The sequence below is a fragment of the Macaca mulatta genome, chromosome 16 (assembly GCF_049350105.2).
Source record: "Macaca mulatta isolate MMU2019108-1 chromosome 16, T2T-MMU8v2.0, whole genome shotgun sequence".
Taxonomy (NCBI): domain Eukaryota; kingdom Metazoa; phylum Chordata; class Mammalia; order Primates; family Cercopithecidae; genus Macaca; species Macaca mulatta.
Window position 1 is genome coordinate 42,835,819 of NC_133421.1, and position 22,423 is coordinate 42,858,241.

Sequence of the window (22,423 nt, forward strand, 5' to 3'; positions counted from 1 at the left end):
CCTGACTGCCCACTTGAATAGAGAACTTTTCAGCTAAATCCCATTGGTTATTTGACTCATGCCCTCATATTAAACAGGAGAATCCTGAGCCCAAAGTCACTCAACTAGCCAGGGAAAAGCTGAGGCTGGGCTGGACTTCCCAGGACACACTCTGCCTCCTACTGTTGGACTCCTTCCTCATGCAGCTGCAGAATGTGCATGCACCTTTGCAGTCATGAGGACTTGGGTTCAAATCCAAGCTTTGCTACCTGCAGAGTCTGTGACTTCAGGTGGATTACAGATGATCCCAGCACTGCAGTTCCCCCATTTATAAAATGTAGATTTTCACACAGTCTTCCAGGGTTATTGCAGAGAATTGAGATGACATGAAACATGCCCAGCCAGAGTCTGGCACATCACAGCTGCCCAATGCTATTTGCCTTTGTCCCTCACTAAAAATGCTCACTGCAAGTCATAATAATGGAAATAGCTCACATTTCTTGAGTGCTTACTTAGGGCCAGGAATGGGTCTAAGCACCTCACATGTATTAGCTCATTTATTCCTCTTTCTCTAAAGACAAAAGTATCTTTCTTGATTCCCTAAACCTATCCATCCTCCCAACTGCTGGACTGCCTGGCCTAGTGCCTTTTCAACAGAGTTAGCTGATTTTAAACAATACATTGCTGAAATGATTTCTTGCTTTCTGTCCTGGCAAGTAGCAGCCAGCTTGTCTGATGTGACAAAATGTGAAGAAACTAAACGTTGTTTTCTTGGCTTTCAGTACATATGAGTGGTCCAAAATCTGAACTCAAGGTTAACTCTTGAAAAGGCGGTTGTGCAGGGAGGAGTGGCCCCTCATAGAGTTAGGAACAGGGTGGCAGCTGGGGTGTTTGGGACACAGATGAGGTCTCTCAACCAGTAGGAAAAGAAGTCAGAGTTTTGCTACAAAGTTCAAAAACTTTAGTTTGGTCTCCAGGCACCCATTACACAATTGCATCATCACCCCTCAGCCCAACTCCCATCTCAGCACATCCAGCCCTTCCCTCCGGCCACCCTCAACTAGGCTCAGGGCCTAGAATGCATGCGTTCAATCTCATCATTTCATGTCTCTGTACTCTTGCATTTGGACTCCTGTCCCCTCACCCTGAAGTCCTCTTTCTCTCCTTCCCTACTTTAGAGCTTCTACTTATTCTTCAAGATTCAGCTGAGACACCACCTCCTTCAACAAACCATCGAAGATCCTCAGTCTGATCCTTGGAGCCCACACAGCACCTCTGTACGCTCCTGGCATCTATTCACACATCTGTCCTCAACAACACTGTGAGCTCCCAAAGGGCATGTACCAAGCCTTATTTAATTTTATACCCCCAGCAGCTAGTACAGAACTTAGTATATAGTTGACCTTCAAGAGACATTGGTTGATTGAACGAATGAACTAGAAAATGAGCATATACCTCTACTCAGGTAAGTGGTTATAATAAAATATGATAATTATATGAATAGTAATTAGTAACTGCTACCATCAGATGTCAAGACACTGAGCTGAACACTTTATCCACATTATGACAATGGCTCTTGAATATTGAGCACCTACTGCTGTCCAGGCACACGCCAGTTATTGCTCATATGTTATCTTCATCCCAGATCTCTGAGGCAGGAATTATTACCAGAGGCTCAGGGAGCAAAGTGTATGACCAAGGCACACAGCTAGGAAATGGCAGCACCAAAAACCCGCGCTGAGATCTGGCTGGCACTCTCCCCTGAACCATGTCATCTGCCAGAGAGAGAGCCATTGCTCCTTGTTCTTGCAGTGGACGTCAGATTGGCCTCTGTTGGTTTCTGTTCCACCCCCCTGGTTCTTCTTCCAAAGTCCCAGTGCCCAGCTAGCTCAGCCTCACTGTTTTGCATCCCACCCAATTACTGGGAAGGCTCCCTTCTTCTGACCCAGGAAACCCCAGAAGGGCCAGAGTGTGCAGAGCTCGAGTCCACAGCTGATGCCAGGGAAACAACACAGGCATTCAGAAGCCAAGCTGCTTTATCTGACTGCTGAGAGATTAACTCTTGCACAGCTGCAACAAAGAGAGGCACTGCAACTAAATACATCTCGAGTGGGCCTAGAGGATAAGACCCAACAGACACCCCCCTCCCCTGCCAGGTTTATTTCCAGACCAAGGGACTAACTGGTTGAAATGGGACTTAGGGACAGCTGGCACATCCCCCCAAAGGCCTCCTCTAGAACTCCATCTTTCACCTGTTGCTCTAGTCCTCTTAGGATTGGGGAGCACAGGTGTCTTGGGGGGTGCTTGGCATCTTGTTTTCCACTTTCCCTTCTCTGTCCCCAAAAGGAATAAATGCCCAGAAGTGGCCTGCTTCTCACTGAAATGCATTTCACTGGTGTTCTCTAGAGGAATTAAGCCAGGAGCCAGGAATTAAGCCAGGAAAATGTTCCTGACGGGCCTGCTGTATATTTGGGGCTCCCCTGAAATAGCTTCTGGCTTCTACAGATAGAGGGGTGAAGCCTTTAGTTCTGAGGTCCTTGGAAAAACCTATAGCATACAACTTTAAGGGGCTGGGTACTCCCAGGACTGGGCCATTATAGGAAGCCACTAGGGGTCACCTGAGTCTCCAGGAACACATACATTTGAGGAATGGAGGTAATACTTTTGCTTGGGTGTGTGTGTGCCTGCAAACTCTTCAAAGGCGGGGACTCAGAGTACAGGGAGGTAAGAGAAGGGTGTGTCCCAATGGGAAGGACCTTACTCTCTTCAACTCCCTAACAATTGACCCACGCAACTCATGGCTATGCCTGTTGCTGAGGTTGAAGTCAGGTAGCTCCTGAAGGGACTGTGTCCTCTGCATGCCTCAGTGGCATGCTGCCAAGACTCTGACGACCTGGGCCACCTGGGGTGGCTCTACTTTCCACTATCCCAGCTCCTAGGAGGGATAGGATTCCTAGGAGTAGAGGTGGGGGAGAGGGCAAGAGTCCTGTGTAAGAGTCCTCTGAGAGAAGAGAGGCCCAAGTTCAGAGAGGAAGGGTACATATGGTTTCTGTGTAATGCAATTAGTGGTATGCAAAGTTGGACTTTGAACTTGCTGGCTCTGAGCATTGGACAGCTTTTAGAGCTTCATTTTTCTTATTTTAAAAATGGGAATAAAACTCATTGTTAATGCAGGGCTGTAGTGAATATCAAAAGTGCATAGAGGCTGTTAGAATGCAATTCCACACACTTTGCAAAGCAATAGTCAGATTTTCAGAATTACATCTGATGGGCCTGCTGTAAAACTTAGAGCTGGAGTGAGAGCCTGCTGCTACGTGGACGTAACCTTGAACTTTAACTCTTGAGGCTGCTAATTAGTGATCAGCAAAAAAACAATAAACAAGAGATCGCTGCCCTCATTCCTTCACCTTCGTGGAACTCAGAATTGTGCTTGGAGTCCTGGAAGAAATCACTTAGAAGCATATGTTAACAGCATCTCCTACTTGCCAAAGCAGGGAGTCAGCAAGTAGATATTCTTTAAAGGCCAGCTGAAAAGCCCAGGAAATAAGGAATGTTTTCAGAGTGGATAATTCAGGGCTACTAAATATACAAGCTTAAAGCAAAGCCAGCAAGACAAGATTGAAGTCAGGGTTGCCTTCCTAGACAAGGAATAATCCAATCAGCCAATGAGAGACCTGGCCTGACCGGCGTCATGCCAACACCTGTTGGAACCGTGGCATCTCTTTACCATTCCAAAATAAGCTTTGTCGGAAATGAGGATCTCAGGAGTGATGAATCAGAGCTGGTAAAATCACCATCAGAGCACTACCAATAAACACACACAGCAACCTTCCCTGTACTAGTGGAAAAGCCCAAACCCACCTAAGGGACATTTACACATGAATGACTGGACAGGCGTGCATCATGCTGGGGCCTGGCACCAGAACTCCTCCAAGGCAGACTGCACAAGGCAGATACCTTCTGTCCAACAGCTGCGTTATCCAGACCCACAGCGTGAGGGAACCGGCACAGCAAATGGTTTACAAACCCTGAGCACAGCTTCTCCTGGCCGCGGCTGTTTGCATCCACATCCCTGCTAGGATGCTTTCTCAACTCCAGAGCATTCCTCCAGACCAGAAGACCCACACTTACATTTTATGGGGGATGGAGGCCAGGTGAAGGGCCCAACCCTGGCCCACCGCTGCTCAGTTCGGCTGGATGCTCAAGACTCCTGCACTTTGAAAAAGTAGCCAAAGCATGCTGCTGCCTCCCCCACCAAACTGTCTACAGCTTCAGTGTTGGTTTTCTGGGAGTTTCCTCCCAAGTTCTCCTAGAGTCTAAGTGTTTGGGAACTTGGAAGACATAAGCTGCTTAGGATCGTAGGCCTGCTTAGGGACTCTGCGTGATTCTTCTGACGGTCCATTTTTGAAGAGCTTCTTTTTTTTTTTTTTTTTTTTTTTAATTAAAAAAAAAAAAAGAGCCGTCTGTTGGTTTTCCCAAAGACAACAAGTCCGCACTTAAGAGATCTATCTACACTCCAGACAGAGCAGTTTCTTGGAGTCCTGTGGGTCTGGAGTTGAGGTCAGGAAGAAGGAGGCTGACTAATATTCACAGACGGGCCCATACGGAGTAGAATGAGGGGTTTGGGGGCTGACCCTGGAAGGAGGGGCTGGGACAGGGGAGCTCCCACTGGTGGGAGGCGACTCCTCCTACAGTTAAGCCCAAGTTCTCAAAACCTGCAGGAGAAGACTCAGAGGACCCACGAGTGGGTTCTGCCTTGGGATCGTGGAGTGGTAACACTGCAAGAGGCCTGGGGACAGCCCCAAGAGGGCGGAACACCAGGCCTCCTGACTCCCGGGGAGTGGGGCGCAGAGGGAGAGGGTTCGCGCGCAGGGCAACTCACGGAGGAGAAGTTGTGTGGGCCGCAGAGCTCGCCGCGGTACTTGCAGGAGAGCAGCATGTCCTCAAGCTGGTGGCCCAGGCGGTCCATGAAGGCGGCGCTGATGCCCTCGAAGTGGCGCGGCGGCAGGAAGAGGCGGAAGTCAGCCAGCTTGCGGAACCACTGGCGGCGCGGCTCGTCGCCGCGCAGCAGCTCGCTGACGAGCGGGCGCGCGGTGCGGTTGGGCAGCAGCAGCCCGAGCCAGTGGCCGGCATAGTAGAGGTCCCCCTTGGAGAGGCGCGGGAAGCGCAGGGGGTTGTTGTTGCACACGGTGACGGCGGGGAAGGGTAACTGGCGGCTCCACTCGCGGTGCACCCGCGTGTGCGACGGGAAGCTGAGCCAGTAGAGCAAGCGGTTCGAGGACCAGGACAGCAGCAAGCCGAGGGATGTACAGAAGGCCAGCACCCACAGCGCCCGCCGCTGGAAGGAGCCCCCAGCCGCCGTGCGCCCGGCACACATGTGCCGCAGCCCGTGCAGTTTAGCGCGGCTCAGCGACGGCCGCCCCCTGCGGGCGACCCCTGGCCCCTGCAGCGCCCGCTCGCCGCCTCTGCCGCCCCCGGGCTGCCCGGCCGCCGCCACCGCCGCGGGCGCCGGCTCCTCGCGGGCCATGCGGAAGCGTCCCGGGCCGGTGAGCGCGGCCGCGGGCAGCCCGGCTCCGCCGCTCCGGCTCATTCATTCAGCCCGCGGCTGGCGGCAGCGGCGGCGGCCCCGGCGGGGTGGAGCCGCCATGGGAGTCCGCAGCAGCAGTGGAAGCAGCAGCAGCGGCAGCCGCGCGCAGCCCGCGCCAGGGAAGCGTGCGCCCGAAAGGAGCTCCGATGGCGCGGCATGCCCGTCCGGCGCCGCCGCTGCCGCCTCCGCGGGCGCCCGCCCGGGACTGAGCGCCGCCTCAGCCCGCAGCTCCTGGCAGTGGCCTCTCCCGAGCGCCTCCCAGACTCTCCCGGTCCCTGGTCTTCCTGGAGGATGCCCGGCGCCGGGCACTACTTCTGGAGGGGTCCCACAGGGAGCCGCCTCTCCAGTCCCTGGGTGCTGCGCCCGCCTCCCCTCGTCCTGGACCTCGGGGGACCCTGAGCCGAGTCCCCCCTGCCCCGCTTAACCCCAGCTTTTACGCTGGTCCTGGGAGAAGGGCCACTCGTCCACCATGCCTGATCTTGACATCCCCAGGGATCCCACCAGCCCGGCCCGTAGCCCAGCGGTGCTGGGACACGGGAGAGAAGGCGCCAAGGAACGAGCGCCCCCAGAGGCGCACCGCAGCTCCTGGCTGGGCGGGCGGGGTGGGTGTGTACGGGGGTGAGTGGTCGCCTTGCCGGCTGCCGCCTTCTTTCCCTTGCCCTCCAGGACCCTTCCTTGTCACTGCTCCCCGGGCTGCGCTCGGCAGAGACCCGCTTAGGCTTCCCCAAGTCCCGCGCCTAAGTCCTGCCAGGCGCCCGCTCTCGCCTGGGGCTGAGAGCTTCTCAGGGCGTCCTGCGGGAGGCTGTTCGCCGCCGGGCCCCTTCAAGGATGCTAGCTGCAGGGAAGTGTCGCTTCTCGCCTCGGCTCTCCCAGGTGCCTCGCGTCTCCAGAAAAGCCCGGCCTTGCTGTCTCTTGCCTCTTCTCTCTGCCCCGGCGGCGACAAGAGCTGGGGACTGCGGAGCCCCGCCAACACCTCCTGGGGGTGACCCGGACTCGCTGCTCCGCGCGCCCTTCTCCTCTCAAGACTCCGAGCTCACGGTGGCCGTGACGCCGGCTAAGCTCCTTCCCTGGTTGCCTGGGAGAACCCTCTTCGGGCCCCAGGCGAACTTGGGCAGCGGCCGCGCGACGCTGGCGCGGCTGGGCTCCGAGCACCTGCTCCTCCGCTCGCTGGCCCCGCGGCTCGGGGCGGGCGGGGCGGCGGCGACCGTGAGCGCCGTGCGCTCCTGGAGACGCGGTGCTGACGCGCCCGGCTCCTCCTCGCTGCATTTTAATTCCTGGCCACTGTGGCCGCTGCACACCGAGCGGGAAGCCTCTTGCTGGAGTCGGCCGGGTGCGGGGGTGGGGTGTGGTGGGGAGCGGGATGGGGATGCGCTGTACAGATGTGCTCCTGTGTGTGGGCTTGTGGGAGAGATAAGTAGTATAACCATTGTGTTGATGTGGCCGCAGTGTAGACAGAGGTGAGAGGACTCCTGAGTGTGTGAGAGGGGCTGTGGAGAGAGCAAGTTGCTGTGTAGTGTGGGCATTTGAACACGATTGCGAGTGTGGTGCCAAGTATTGGGTGTGCGTAGGATGTGCATTGTGTATGTGTGAATGGGCATTTCTGTGAAACTCTTGAATGTGAGCATGTCTGCGGGTGGCGTGCTGTGGCCATTAGAGTGTGGTGCATGCGGGATGTAATGTCTATGGTGACATGTATGTTCCGTGTGTGTGTGTGCACTTAGTGAGTCCTGGGTTTGAAATGGATGTGTTGATGTGTGGGTGGATATCAGGGTTTCTAGATGTGGTGTGTTTTATGTGTGTGTGTATGTGCATGTGTGTATGTGTGTGTGTATGTAATGAGTATGTGTGTTGAGGCATTGCGAGCAGGGTAGGTTCAGTGGGACAATTCTCCCCTCAGCCTCTTAGGGGCATTCCATGTGTGCCCCAGCCCCTTCCCTGGAAGTGCCTATTGCTCAGCCCTGGCCCAGTCTGCCAAGCACAGCTCTCCAAGAGAGTGGGAAGGAGGAGTGGGACTTCCAGGGACAGGAGACTCCATCTTTCCCATTCCCCTCGCTGGGATCCGGCAGCCCGCTGGTTGTCTGATAATGTCACCCTTCCATCCTGGATGGGCCCAGGATATCCCACTAACCTCTGGGCACTTTAGACTCTTTGATTTGGTCTTTTTAATATTTAATATTTTGCCTTGACTTGTTTGGGAGGATGGATGAGACACATAGTGCACTGCTAGCTCCATTTCAGAGGTGAGATTAGGGAGGCCAAGTACTTACCCAAGGTCACACAGCCTGTAAGTGGTAGATCTGGATTCAGCACCCAGGTCCCCAAAGCTCTAGCTCTTTCTACTGCACCACAAGGCCTTACAGTTTTCATTCTCCCGACCAAGCACCTTGAGGGCAGGGTGGGAGTCTTGCTCTTGTGGCTGGCTGGGCATGTAGGGTGCACAGTAGGACTCTACCCATGTTTCCCAAATAGTTGACTCACTGAGGCCTTGCTGGGGCAGGGAACACTTGGAGCCCCATTACTCCATGAGATAAAGGCGTTTTCCAGACATTATCCAGAGAGTAGAATTTGGTGGGGGAGGCAGTGTGAAGGGACTCCAAAGGTGGGAGGACACTCCAGTGGAAGAAGAACCGAAGTGTGTATCCTTTGGGGGAGAAGAGGCTTGGAGAAGCAGAGATTTGGGTGAGGAAAGGAGTTTTACCCTCTTTGTAATGATGAATTAGGGATGATTTGGCCAGATCTGTTGAATGAGCTGTGGGTTTCAAAGCAGGAGAGAAGCAGTGCTGGGGTGGGTTTTCCCTCCCCACTGACCTGAGGGCACCCCTGCAGCGTGATGACTTCCTGCAGCTGGTCTCTGGAGAAGAGGACCTCTGAGCCCCTCATTTCCCACTCACCCACATACATACATCCACAGAGTCACACATGTACAAGCACACATATACACACACACACACACTACACACATATACATGAACATACATGTATACCAACATATACACCCAAATGCACATATACCCAATGCATACTGCATAATACCTACACACAACACACATACATGTAACATGCACAACACACACACACACACACACACCTGGAAGCCCTTCTCACTCATCTGGGGAAAAACCTTTTGCAATTGGTCATTGATGACAGTTGGCTTTGGGTTTGGTTGGTTGAAGATGTCTGTTGCTGGCTTTGAGGGGAGGGTTCTGAAACTGCCTGCTGTACTGCGGCCTCTACCAAAGGCTCATACTCCGGTGCTCCCAGCCTGGTCTCAAGGGTCCTGGAAATGCCACAGTGACCCGTGTCTTGGCCAAGGTGGGGTGACCTAGTGACCTCAGTGCAGTTACTGATGAAGCAACCAGGACAAGCATGTGCCATCTTCCAGCATCATAACTCTGGAGTGGCATGAAGCTCTATTTTATAAAAGCCTTTAAAACATTTTAAGTTTCCGATGTGTTCAGCTGTTGTGGGCTTGCTCTTTCCTAGTTATTTCCCCCTTGAAATGTGCATGTGCTACTTTTGATTGACCAAGTGTCTTCTCTGCCATGAGGCTTCCTGTTAATTCTCCAGATGGAAGCTCTTTCAGGGAGAGGAGGGGTAGCCTGCTTAGGCCCCAAGGGGCCTTGACACAGAAATCTAGAGAAAGACACATGGGCAGCTAGTGACTCCAAGCAATGATTGATGGCTCTCTTTATGGCACCTGTATGCAGCACATTCTCTATGCAACTTGAAATACTCCCACCCTCTTCTCTGACCAGTACTTTGACCAGCCCAGTGAAATTCTGTTCTTTCTTCAAATCTTAGCTTATGCATTGCCTCCTAGGTTAAGGTTTCTTTGATTCTCCCAGACAAACTTGGGTCATGCTTTTCCTATGATCCCATCACATCTTGGAAGATTGATACCTCTTTGATAGTCCTTGTCATAGTTTGTGTCCAAGCCTTTCTGCTGGACTATGGCCCATTTGCAGACAGGGACTACACCTCATTCATATTTGTATCCCTATCTCTTAGCACAGTGATGAAACACTGGTACTGGGGAAGGGGAAAAAGGAACTAGTATTTCTTGAACAACTACTGTATGCCAGGTACAGAACTAGGCACATAAACAAATGTTATTTAATTTCTCACTCCAACTCTGCAGGGGAGGTTTTTTTTTGGCCTTGTTTTAAATACACTGTTTGTTTTTTTAGGGACGAGGGTCTTGTTATATTGCCCAGGCTGGTCTTGAACTCCTGGGTTTAAGCAATCCTCCTGCCTCAGCCTCCCGAAGTGCTGGGATTACAGGAGCGTGCTACCATGCCTGGCTATTTTTACCATTGTTGATGCAAAGGCTTGGTGCACAGGATTTGAATCCAATTCTAACTCATTCCAAAGTGCAGGGCTTCCCCTGTCCATCATACTTCCTTTCAAAATTATATTATTATGATAATAAAATAAATGTAGGACTTCCTAAGTGCTAGGGCCTCCTCTAAGTGTTTTACACTAAAAACAAGTATCATACATGCTGTAAGTGTTTAATCCTCAAAATAAGGAGGCAAATACTACTTTTTCTCTGCTTTAAAGAGGAGGAACCCTTAACCACAGAGAGGTTAATTTACTCACTTTAAGCCACACAGCTACCAGTCAGGAGACCAGGCTTTGCCCAGGTAGTCACTCCATCCCTGTGTTCTCCAGCCCTAGTCCAACTGCCTCAGTTCTCATTCTCAGAGGTAATTGGACACAACAGCTCCTGTAGAATAGTGTTACCATCCTGGAAGACTCCCTTGGCCAGAAAAAAAAAATTCATGAGGCAGAACAGAGGTGACCCATATAACCTCTCCACCAAGAAATTACCATTTGGCATTGTGATGTACCAATCATAAGTTTTTAAGAAAATTTCCCTTGTTTATCTCTGAAACATCTGTTCACCACACCTGGTGTTCTGGCATTCTGATGTTGGTGTGTGATGTTGTGCACAGTGGCAGGAAGGTCTTCTGGCCAGCCTTCCCTCATTCTGGGGTATAACCACCACCACCACTGGTAAGCTGTTTTCTCTCATGAAATAAATCTGTTGGGAGGGGAGATCAATGTAAGTAAACACGGTTTCCTGAGCTGACAATTTTCAGAGCTGACAATTTTCAGAGCTGACACTTGTGTGGCTTGATCAGGTTTCACTGGAGCCCCCAGTGTTCCTGTTTACCTGCTACTCAGAGGCTCAGAATTGGAAAACATCTGAGATACCACCTAAGCCTCCTTCCTGCCTGCTGTAGGAATCCCTTCAATACATTCCTTCAGTGACAGTGCAATCAATTCTATTCTGGAACATCTTGCTGTGTTTAAAGCTTCTTCCTTTCATCAGATTGAAATCTGTCTCCATGTGAATTTCTCCCATTTCTCCTAATTTATCTCTGGGGACCCACACAAAAATAACTTTGGTATTTCTTTCACGTGGAAACTCTTCAAACTCTTTATAGAATCAGAGCACTTTGATGCTGAAAGGGGTCTAGCAGTCCACCTGTTAGTGAAGTCCTCAAGACCATCCTTTCTTCTGCAGGCTAAATGTCACCAGTTCCTTCAACTGTTTCTCCTGTAGTTTCTGCTCTTGAGATGGGCTCTTGGTTGTGAATCTCCTCGCAACGTGATCCTCCAGCCCTGTGGAGTATAAGCCTACCAACCCTTTTACTCTTGATCTGATACTTCTAGCCCCTGACATTTCTGCTGGTGGTTGGGGGCTCTTGTTTGTCCCCTTGTCTCAGGGATTTCATGGAGGTGGTAGATGGAGAGATGGAACCACAATGTTGGGTTCATGGTGTGCTGCTTAGAATGCTGAATGCACTTTCCTTTAGGACTGTTCTGCAAATGGTGATAAGAGCTAACATTACTTTTAATATTAAAATTCATCGGCTAGGTGCAGTGGCTCACGCCTGTAATCCAGCACTTTAGGAGGCCAAGATGGGCAGATTGCTTGAGTTCAGGAGTTCAAGACCAACCTGGACAACATGGCAAAACCCTGTCTCTACAAAAAATTACCTGTGCATGGTGGTGCACATCTTTAGTCCTAGCTATTCAGGAGGCTGAAGTGGGAGGACCACTTGAGCCTGGAAGGTCGAGACTGCAGTGAACTGTGGTCATGCCACTGTACTCCAACCTCAGGCATCAGAGTGAGACCCTGTCTCAAAATAAATAAATAAATAAATAGTAAAGTTTATTAATGCTATGAGGCACATGGGCTTTTGTGGGGGTAACTGTGATCCTCAATTGATCTCTTTTTTCCCCTTTCTCTGCCTTTTTTTTTGGTCTTATTTCTATACTGTTCATGGCTCTGTGTCACTCTGCCTCCCTCTCCCCTCCTCTCTTTCCTTTCTCTTCTTCTCTTCCCTTTCTCTCTCTCCAACCTCTGCCTGAAGCCTAGGGGTGTTCTCTGATACCTTTTTAGTCAATGGTATTGGTGGCATGTGGGCCCTAGAGGTGGCCAATGTTATAGCATCTAAGCAAATGTTCAGGAGTCATGATGGGGACTCCTGTACTGGTGGAAGGAGAGAGAGACTTCTTCCCTGTGGTTTTACTCATTGCACATGGGTATTCCTACACCCCTCCCTTCCTTCCCCCATGGAACTGGCACTGGAGTCGCTGTTCCTTCTTTCCTTTCACGTGCTTCAGTGTCTCCACTGCCTTTCCCCCTCACTCTGTTTTTGTTGTTGTTGTTGTTTGTACACCCTTGGCCTCACCTAATTCTCTCTTTTTCTGGGGTCTTTCTTAGGTGCACCAAATGGTTTTTTGCCCTTTTAGTCATTCTCATTTTACTTGACTTTGAGCTCCCAGCTACCTTTCTTCTATCACAAGCAATTCCCAGGTATAAGAGGTCAAAGAAGGGACCATGACCACCAAAATAAAGAACGTGGGCTGGAAGGATCAGGTCCAGAGTGAAAGGAGCTGGGAGGCTCCACAAGGTTGGAAGAAGGTTGGCTGAAGCATTGTGGTCCCTGCTTAACGGAGAACCCTGTGAAAGTGGGAGCTGGGTGTAAAATATAATTTAACCCTTTCACTTTCAGTGGAAGAAGTTAAGGTCCAGAGTGGGGAGAGACTTGCTGTAAATCACACCTGCTGATACTGATAAAGGGACACAACCAGAATCCAGGTTCCAACTTCCAACTCATTCTCTGCTCACTCTATCAGAGGATCTTTAAAAAAAAATCCATTTTAAAATTGGTAACATATTCACATGTTTCAAAAAACACAAAAGAGTATCTAGTAAAAAGTTTCTCCACCCCATCCCCAGCCACCACAGCCACCCAGTTTTCCTCCCTGGAAGCTACCAAAGCCATCAATTTCTTGCGTGGTCTTTTAGAGATACTTTATGAATATACATAAGTGTACATAGTCTTTATATGCCCTTTTTTTCTACACAAATCGTTGCAGTCAGTGAATGTCGTTGACTAAAGTAATTGTATTTCATGTTCTTCACACCTTTTTTTTTCAGTATTTTCAGCTAGTTTGTGGTTGCCTTCCTTTGGCACCTCATTTCAACTTCTGTTATTTTCCTTAACTTCTCATTTCCCATTACCCTGCTTTCCCATCCAAAAAGGACAGCGGGTCCTATGACAAGGTGGTACACAAGCTTGTCATCTTATGATCAGATTTTCCCTTAACCCTTTGCTAGATACCCTAACGGATGAAAGCTGTCATGTGGATAATCTTAAACAGCAGGTTATGCAGATATTTCTGTTTGCCTCTGAAGTGCATTATGTTGTGTATTTGCATATGATTTAATTTTCTTGTCATATTTTTCTCAGGCTAATTATAACACATGCAACTGAACGTCCTAAGCACACAGCTCTTCTTGGTCTAGGAAGATGGTCCAAACATGCATTGGTTGGCAGAGAGATCCAGTTTAGGATTCAGAAGTTTCTGTAAATAATATATAGAGTGGGTAAAACATAACAGGGAAAGAACCAGAAGGTGTTAGTGCCAAAAGTCATCTTAAAGAGCATGCAGTTGAACTAGGAGAGGAAATTGAGGTAAGTTTAGAGACTTGTCCCTGGTCACTGAGAAGTTGACATAATGAAGATGATGATGATGATAATGATAATGATAGTTGATAGTTGACATTGATTAAGCACTATCTATAAGGCGCTGTGTTCAATGAACATGATTTAACTCATTTTAAAAATTTATTTAGTTATTTTTTTGAGAAAAAAAAATGATGTCTCACTCTGTTGCCCAGGCTGGAGTGCAGTGGTGGTGATCTCGACTCACAGCAACCTCCGCCTTCTCAGTTCAGGAGATCCTCACACCTCAGCCTCCCAAGTAGCTGGGACCACAGGTGTGCACCACCATGCCTGGCTAATTTTTTTTTTTTTTTTTGTATTTTTGGTAGAGATAGGGTTTCACCACGTCATCGAGGCTGGTCTTGAACTCCTGAGTTCAAGCAATCCGCCTGCCTCGATCTCCCAAAGTACTAGGATTACAGGTGTGAGCCACCATGGCTGGCCAGACTTAACTCATTTTATCTTCACAGCAACTCTATGAAGTGTGTCCCACCATTATAGCTCTTTAACATGAAAGGAAACTGAGGCAGAATGTGGATAAGTGACTTGTCTAGTCTGTGGCTGAGATTCAAACTCAAGTAGTTTGGCTCTAGAGCATAAGACCTTAATTAAGGTGGCTGAAATTAGCTGAAAGTAATGACTATAGTGTTTATTTATTGAGCATTTAATGGATGTTGGGCACTGTCTTTGATGTTGAGAATACAAAGTCCACTCAGATGTGGTCCTTGCTTTAGCTCTCAGTTTAGTGGGGAACATGGGAAAGAAAATATTAAATATTCATATGAAATGTTAATTAATTATTAAAAGGCGATTTAAATAAAGCAGATAAATGCTTTATCAGGGATGAGCACAGCATGCTGGGAGGGTCCCGAGGAGAGGTCTTTTTCCCTTGACTGATCTGAGAGCCATCGCCATGCACTTTCTCTGTTTTCTCCTGAGTTTCTCCATTTATTCCCATGTTCTCACTTCCACTCACAGAGAATCCGGTTACCTCTGCCCATGAGGCTCACCTGGGAGCCAGGATCTGAGACAGGCAGAGGCAACAGCAGCACAGCCTCTCCTGCAGATGCCCAGACCCTATTCTTCTTCGACAGTGTCCATGTCCTTCTCCTCACAGGGGTTTAGTGTTCCTGAAGGTGTCTTGTTGACTGGTGCCATCTACTTTCTAAGTTTGGGCCACCTTCATAATTAATGTCTCCTTCCCTCAGTATCCCTTGCCTACCATTGCTTTATTCTCAGTTTAGATAACTGAGTTTTGGTTGCAGCGTTGGCTGTGATCAAAATGTTAGCAGAGAAATGGAATCTTTCTTGCACACTTTTCTACCTGGTTTACTGTCCCATACACATAACAAAACTCTCATTAAAATAGTTAAGCATAATAACCTTATCCAGCAGTAACCATACACTCATGTGACAAAAAACCATGCAGTTAAAATAGGATTTAATGAAATATAAAACCCAAGGTAGAATGAGGCATTTTATTCACGATTCCTTTACTGTCCCCTTAACTATTTTCAGTCATGACTTAATCTTGGCTCTCACCTGGCTCTCATCTCTGCTTCAGGGAGCACTAACTAACCAGCTCCTAATCTGTCTTGCAGGCAGACCCTCTGCAGTGGCTTAGAGATTTAGGGCCAGGCTGATGTGTCAAAAGCCTCCATTCAGGCTGGCTGCATTTCCTCCTAGCCAACAACTCTTCTCTGTCTCACCCACTAAGGGGTTGTTTACTCTCTTTCCCTTGTAAAAGACCTGACCAAACCACTTCCTCTGGTTTCTCTACTCCTAGTTTATCTTCCCAGTCTACCCACAAGAAGAGCAGAAAGGAAGAGTTAATATATTCTTCGGCAGTCCTGTGGACCTGTGTGGTTATCCAAACAGAAGAAAGGAAGAGAAGGGAAGGGGAAGAGAAGGCAGGGGATGGAAGGAAGTTAACACAGAGTACAGCTCGGTATCTACCAGGTACTATTATCTGCACCTTGGAGTGGTTTTTCAGGACAACTCTGTCAGGTGAATAATACCATCCCCGTTTTATAGATGATGACACAGAAGCTTTGTCTTTCCAATTCTATTCTCCCTGATGCTGGTTCAACATAGATTAAACCATAATGGCCATCATCCCATGCTACAGCCATGCACTAAGCACTTACTAGAAGCAGGCACCGAATTAACCCTCATTTTTCAGGTGAAGAAAATGAGTCTCAAAGAGGTAAAGTTAACTGCTTAGGGTCACACAGAATGTGCCACCCAGGTGGCAGAGCCAGGATTCCAGCTCAGGTGTGACTCCAGCGTATTGGTAATTATTAGAGAAGCAGAACACCCAGCATTTAGAAAGAGAAAAGACAAAGTGGGTGGTGGCATAATTTAGAGTTTTGCAAAAGCCCTTGGGGGAGATGAAGAAAGTGAAAGCAGAATTTTTTGGGGCCTGAAGTGGGTTCTCAGTCATCTGCTGTAGATCTGGGAGCTATGTTTTTCCCAGCTTGAGTATGATGACACCATCGGGACAGAACTAAAACTATACGAGCCCACTTCTAGGGAAGAGGTTCAGGGAGGTACCCATAGGTTCAAGTACCAGGCTGGGCTAAGTAAATTGCAGAAGGCCACACAAAAATATTTCCTCTTTCAACATCCAAGTGACATTACACATCGACAGCAACCACATGGTCACAAAGTAGGAACGCATCTTTACAAATCACAGGGTTTCAACCTAGCCCCCTTTGTCTCCCTTCCTCCATCCCTTTCTTTTCCTTCTCCCTCTCACTTTTCTGTTTCCTTCGCTGTCTACCTTCCTTTCTGTTCTTCCTCCCGTTTTCCCTCTTACTTTCCCATCTACCCTCTCTCCCTTCTTTTCTTCCTTCTTTCCTTCTTCTAGACTTCAGCCTTGCTTTCTCCTTTTAAGTCAATACTTTCCTTTGCCCAGCAGTGCTTATGTTTACTCATTAAATATTTCTCAGCAGCCCATGGCACTAAGACATAACATTAGATTCAAAATGGTTGTCTGAAAATTCTTGGAGTTATAAAGGCAAGTGCATAAGATTGGTGAATAATAAGAGCTATAAAATAGTTCATACCCTTTGACCTAGTGATTCCATACCCTGGGGTTCCCCAAGGAAATAACCTCAAAGTAAAGAAAAAGCACAAAAGAATTCACAGTAGAGCTTTTCGTAATAGAGGGAAAAAATAACAAATTGAGAACAAAACATTTCACAGATCCAATAATAGAGGAATGGTCAGGCAAATGATAGTGATACCACGTCATCTGGAAATTATGACATCTTAAGAAAAGAACATGACAAGGATGCCAGTGTTTTGCAATATATAAAAAGTACTGAGTAAAAAAAGATCTGAATCCAAAGGGCACTTCCACCCTGATCACAACTTCAGAGAAACATTTCTTTGAATGTGAACAATGGTCAGAAGAGAATTTAGGTGAGACAGGGTTTAATCACAAATAGGTTCTTTGGGTAAAGTTATTAAAAGTGTAGGCAAACAAACCAAAATCCAAGCAAGCTTACCAGAACCAAGCTTGGAAAGGTACATTGGAATTAGAAGATTTTTCTGTCTCTATAAAGTGTTCTCACTGTAATAGGGACCACTGCATCCTCGGACCTTTTGGTTGACCTGACCGTCCTCCCCACCCTGGCACTGCCCACCAACCAGCAAAAGTGAGCCACAGCTGCTGCTGCCTGATGTGGCTGACCTCATTCCCCCTGGCCTGTGCCCGTTCTAGTATGTTTCCTCCTGGCTTTCGACCCCTGGATGCCCCTGCCTTATGAGCCTGCACCAGGATCCCCACCTTAGTCTCAATCCATTTTAAACACAAACCCCAGCAATGAGTCACATGGTAGATACGTGACCAGAGAGTGACCCATAATAAAAACAAACTCAGATGCGAAACTGTCCCCAATAAGGTGGTGTTCCCTGTGTCCTTTCTGCTTGCAGTACCTCTGTCATCTGTTCTTAGTCTCTGCCTGGAGACCTGGTTTGGTGCCCTTGACCCTTGGCTGGATCTCCACAGCTTGAAGGGCCTGAGCATTTTCTCCAGTTACAGCTATGCTTCCATCATTACCGTTCAAATTTTCTTTGGTCTTAGCACCTATGAGGTGTTTTCTCTTCAGCTGTGTTTTCTTTTCTTTCAGTATAAGGAGATAAGGAAAAATACCCTTTGAGGAATCAAAATGCGTGTCACAAAATCCATACTATTAATAGCTTTAATTAATTGAGGCTAGTAACGTGGCAGGCATGGTGCTAGTAACTTTGTATGTGTTATTTCATTTAACTCCCACGGTAGCCCTAACAAAGTAGATGTTGTTTCTATTTGTACCAAGGAAGAATCAGGCTCAGAGATATCAAATGGTTTATTTAAGATTAAACGCAGATTTTGCTCATATCAAATCCTCTTCCCCTGGTCCCCTGCATTACATGATATAGCCTTCCAGGCACCAGGGATTCCACAGCATGGGTTAAGCATGAGTGAGCCCTTGTCTCTTCATGGAGCCTACTTACTCTTACTTTATGTACAATCATGATAACATGCTTGGTTATTTATTTTTCATGCTCTCCACGGAATAGAAATACTATGTTATGAAAAGAAAAAGGCTTAAGACGTAAGAGTACTGGTAGCTAGAATGTATAGCCAAAACCTGACAACAAAGAAGAAGGCAAAACAACTATAAAAACATAAAAAAGATTTTTAAAATGATGTCATTTAATGTTGGGGCAAACTCCACACATTTCAAATAGTCCTGAATCTTTCAGTTCTAAACAATTGCTGAAACTCACAATGATGACCTTGGGTCATCAAGATTACATTTTGTTCTCTATAATCCGCATAAGGATATAGGAAAGGATGGGATCTATTGCAGAAGGAGTTTCAGCCAAATAGTTTCATTAAAAAAAAGTTGTAATGCTTAAAGGAATAAATAAATTCTTAACTCTTGGACACATTGGCTATTCAGAAAAATGACACTTCTTTGTAAGAGAGTCTGAACAATGATTTCATTCTCTCATTGGCCAATTGTTTCAGCCATCACCATAGACAAAAGCTTCCCTAAAGCCATTTTTTTCTAATGAGCAAACAGTTATTATTCGATACATGGCTCAACATTTAGAATTGGTTACATTGCAGCCAGTTGGGTTATGTTGTCGGTATTTAGTCATTCTATAAAAGGGAATTTCATGGTATTTAAATGTTTCTCTCTCTTTTCTGTTTCTTAAACTAAAAACAATGACAGACCAGTTTTTACCACATTTTTTCCCTGAAGGAATAAACAATAAAAGAGAAGTGGAATTCTATTTGAGAAAACAGTTCTAACGTTCCTGCCTCCATCAGAAACATTTTAGGGTTTTGTTCCATAGGACTTGGAAGCCTCATGTGGTAAGTGACAGCAGCATTCTGACTTATAGAGGGTGTCAGAAGCTAATGTGTCCTGTCTATTAGCTTCCTGAATGGAAACTTCTCTTGGAGTGTTTCTTCCCCCCAGGCTGTTTTTCCGTTTTGCATACCCACTCATTGATTAATACAGAGAAATGTGAAATATCTGCCCTGCTTTGTGGAGTATTGACAATGTATCCTTTTAAATTTGGAACTGCAGTTTTACCCATGGGAAGAGGTATTTTGGTCATGAATTTGAAGTCTCTTTTTTATCTAGAAACCTTGGACTTATCATCAACTAAGCCCTCACTTCTCCCACATTCCATCCATCACCAAAGGCTATCAATGCTCCCTCCTAAATCATTCTCAAGTGCATGGCCTGAGATCCATTCTCATCGCTACTACCTTGGTTTAGCTCTTGTGATCTACAGCCTAGAGCTTACTCTGTTATTACAGCTCTTAACTGGGCTCCTTGCCTTTGATTTCCTTCCTCTCCAATCCATTCCCCACTCTGCCATTCTAATTATGTCATTGCTCTTCTTAAAATCTGTCAATGACCCTTCATTTCTTACTGCACACATTCATAATCTGTGTGCTGTGTCACACACTGGGTTACAGGAAATGTAGATATTGATCCTCACAGCTTTTGGGGCAACAAGGCAGGCCTGGAGCTTCAGGAGCCCCAGGGACTGCTCAAGATTGCAGCCCTGTCCTTTCACCCCAGTGTACTCTGTGTGTGTATATATATATTTTTTATATATATATATATATATATATATATATAAAATATTTTCTTCTTGAAAATACTCCAGGAAGTTCTGGGAAAGGCTAGCTTACAAAGTCCTTCTCACCCTGGCCCCATCCATCTACAAGACTCTCATGAGACTACCTACCCTACAAACCCTTTGCCTCAGCTAGCAAAGCCTCTTGCTTTCCCAGCTTAAATCCACATCACATTTTTACAACACTATGACTTTGAACTTGAGGCCTGGATAGTGTTCTCCTTATTTCTTTACCTGGTGGTCTCCTCCCTCCTCCTCCTCCTCCTCCTCCTCCTCCTCCTCCTCCTCCTCCTCCTCCTCCTCCTCCTCCTCCTCCTCCTCCTCCTCCTCCTCCTCCTTCTTCTTCTTCTTCTTCTTCTTCTTCTTCTTCTTCTTCTTCTTCTTCTTCTTCTTCTTCTTCTTCTTCTTCTTCCCCTCTTCCTTTTTCTTCTTCCTCTTGTCTTAATGGAGCCTCACTCTGTTGCCCAGGATAGAGTGCAGTGGCATGATCTTGGCTCACTGCAACCTCCACCTCCCACGTTGAAGTCATTCTCCTGCTTAAGCCTCCGGAGTAGTTGGGATTACAGGTACTTACCACCATGCCTAGCTAATTTTTGTATTTTTAGTAGAGACAGGATTTCATCATGTTGGCCGGACTAGTCTCCAACTCCTGATCTCAGGTGATCCGCCTGCCTCAGCTTCCCAAAGTGCTGGAATTACAGGCGTAAGCCACCACACCCAACCTTCTACTCATCTTCTTAGACCTTGCTCAACATTCCCGCTCTCTAAAACTCTTCCTTGCTTCTGTAGGCAGGATTAATCACTCATTCCTTTCTTTTCCATTGCAAACCAGTGGGGGAACTTGAGGAAGGTATTGAAACTCTCTGAGTCTTAATTTCCTTATTTGAAAAATGGAGATAATAATACCTGCCTTGCAGAGTTAGCATAAAGATTAAATAAAATAACACATGTAAAGCATAAAGCACAGAGCTTGAAGTATAGTAAGCATTCAGTAAATATTTGTTGAATAATAAATGGTGGTTGTTAATATTCACTACCAAACTCTTGCCAGCGCACTGATCTCATAATTGTGCAATGGTTGTTAGCTCCTTTTTAAAGATTTTCTTATTCATCTCAGTGTTATAGGTTCTGCTCTGGTAGGATGTCTTCTCCATGAAGGAAAGGATCTTGAGTTTGTACAGTGGTATATTCTAAATACCTCAAACAGTGCCTGGAACATAGTAGTTCTTTTATAAACAAATTGATAACAAAATTGATAACAGATTTCTTGCCTGGGATAGAGAACTAAGCTAATTTGAGTGATTCAGTGGCCTTCAGCTTATTATTTCAGAAATCTCTAAATTTGTGTTTTCTTTCATTGATGGCAAATCTCAATGACCATGCATGATTCCTTTAAGCCACTATACCTTCCTCCTCCCCTCTTTTCAAGGGGAAGAAAACCCTCCCTGAAGTTCAAGACCTAGGTTCTATATAGTGGACTTGCTTCATCCTGCTTTCAAGACTCTGTGTTATGCTCCTTGCCCTTCTACATCTTCTCTTGCCTTAACCAAATCATTTGGACTTCATGGTGGAATCAATGAATCAACCCCTGCTGTACTGTCTTACTTAAACACCTCTCCTCATCTTGCCTAAGACCAGCCCAGACAGAAACCGAATTCTGGTTCTAGAGCCTTGTTCAGTGCCTAGAATACTGTAGGTGTTCAATAACTTTGTGACGTCACTGAATGAACAAATGAATGAATGAATGATGAATGAAAAAAAGGAAGGGAGGTAGGAGGACAGAAGAAATAGAAAAGAACAACTCTATTCTTCTGATAGATTTAACCTAGATGACACACACACAAAAAAATTGGTTAAGCTGGTTTATTTCTGGCAAAAGGCAGTACCGCCTACATACCAACAACATTATGAATCACTTACATAATTAAGGTAAAGTGCCTTTTTGTGAAAAAAAAAAAAGATGGAATAGGTCACTTCATGGAACTTGTCAATCCATTCAATGATAACTCGATCTCCTTTCTCAGGTAGACAAGGTTTGAACTGGCTACCATATAGGGTTTTGGCATTGAGCTAGCCATGTTCTACGTATGTTGGACAGATTTCTCTGATTCTGGGCTGATAAATTCTTGCCACATTGCAACTGGGGATAATGAAGTGGCAACAGACCAATTATGTTTGATTAAAAAGCTTTCTTCCATTCCCAAGGTTTCCTGAGTCTGCTGCTACAACTTGGATCTTTTCTCAGTTCTTTTTTCTGCCACCACCTCCTTTTTTTTCTTCTTTCTTCTTTTCCTCTTTATCTTCCTCCTGTTTCTCCTTTGCTCATAGCTCAGATATTGACTTTCAAAATTCTTGATCAGATGTGGTAGATTGTCTGCAGACACACATCTCTTTTTCTTCATATACCCCATTAAAATGTTAGTAAAAGAAGGAAAAGGAGGATTCTTTTAAAGACAAAGATGAGACATCAGTAGATTCAATATTTCAATCCATTTTTGAAAAGCAGAACATAAATGGCAGAAGAGAGGACCTATGCACTAAAGTGCTGCCCAAGGGAGGTTCCCACAAAAACTAAGCCTGAACCGGTTCACATAAAAGAATCCACATAACTAAGATGCTTTCCAGGCTGTCAAACTTAGTATGTCCCAAACTGAATTCATCATCTTCCTCCTTATCCTCC

The 22,423-nt window shown here is 46.7% G+C and overlaps 1 protein-coding gene across 2 annotated transcripts in view; it reads right to left on the minus strand.

The window, feature by feature from the left end:
- The window catches only part of ASIC2 (acid sensing ion channel subunit 2), a 1,127,000-nt gene that overhangs the window by 275,939 nt on the left and 828,638 nt on the right, over positions 1 to 22,423 (minus strand). Inside the window, exon 1 of one of the 2 annotated variants that reach the window (XM_028835771.2) lies at positions 4,862 to 5,750. Within the exon in view, the coding sequence (XP_028691604.1) occupies positions 4,862 to 5,569 (708 nt within the window). The 5' untranslated portion in view covers positions 5,570 to 5,750. 2 annotated transcript variants of the gene reach the window in all.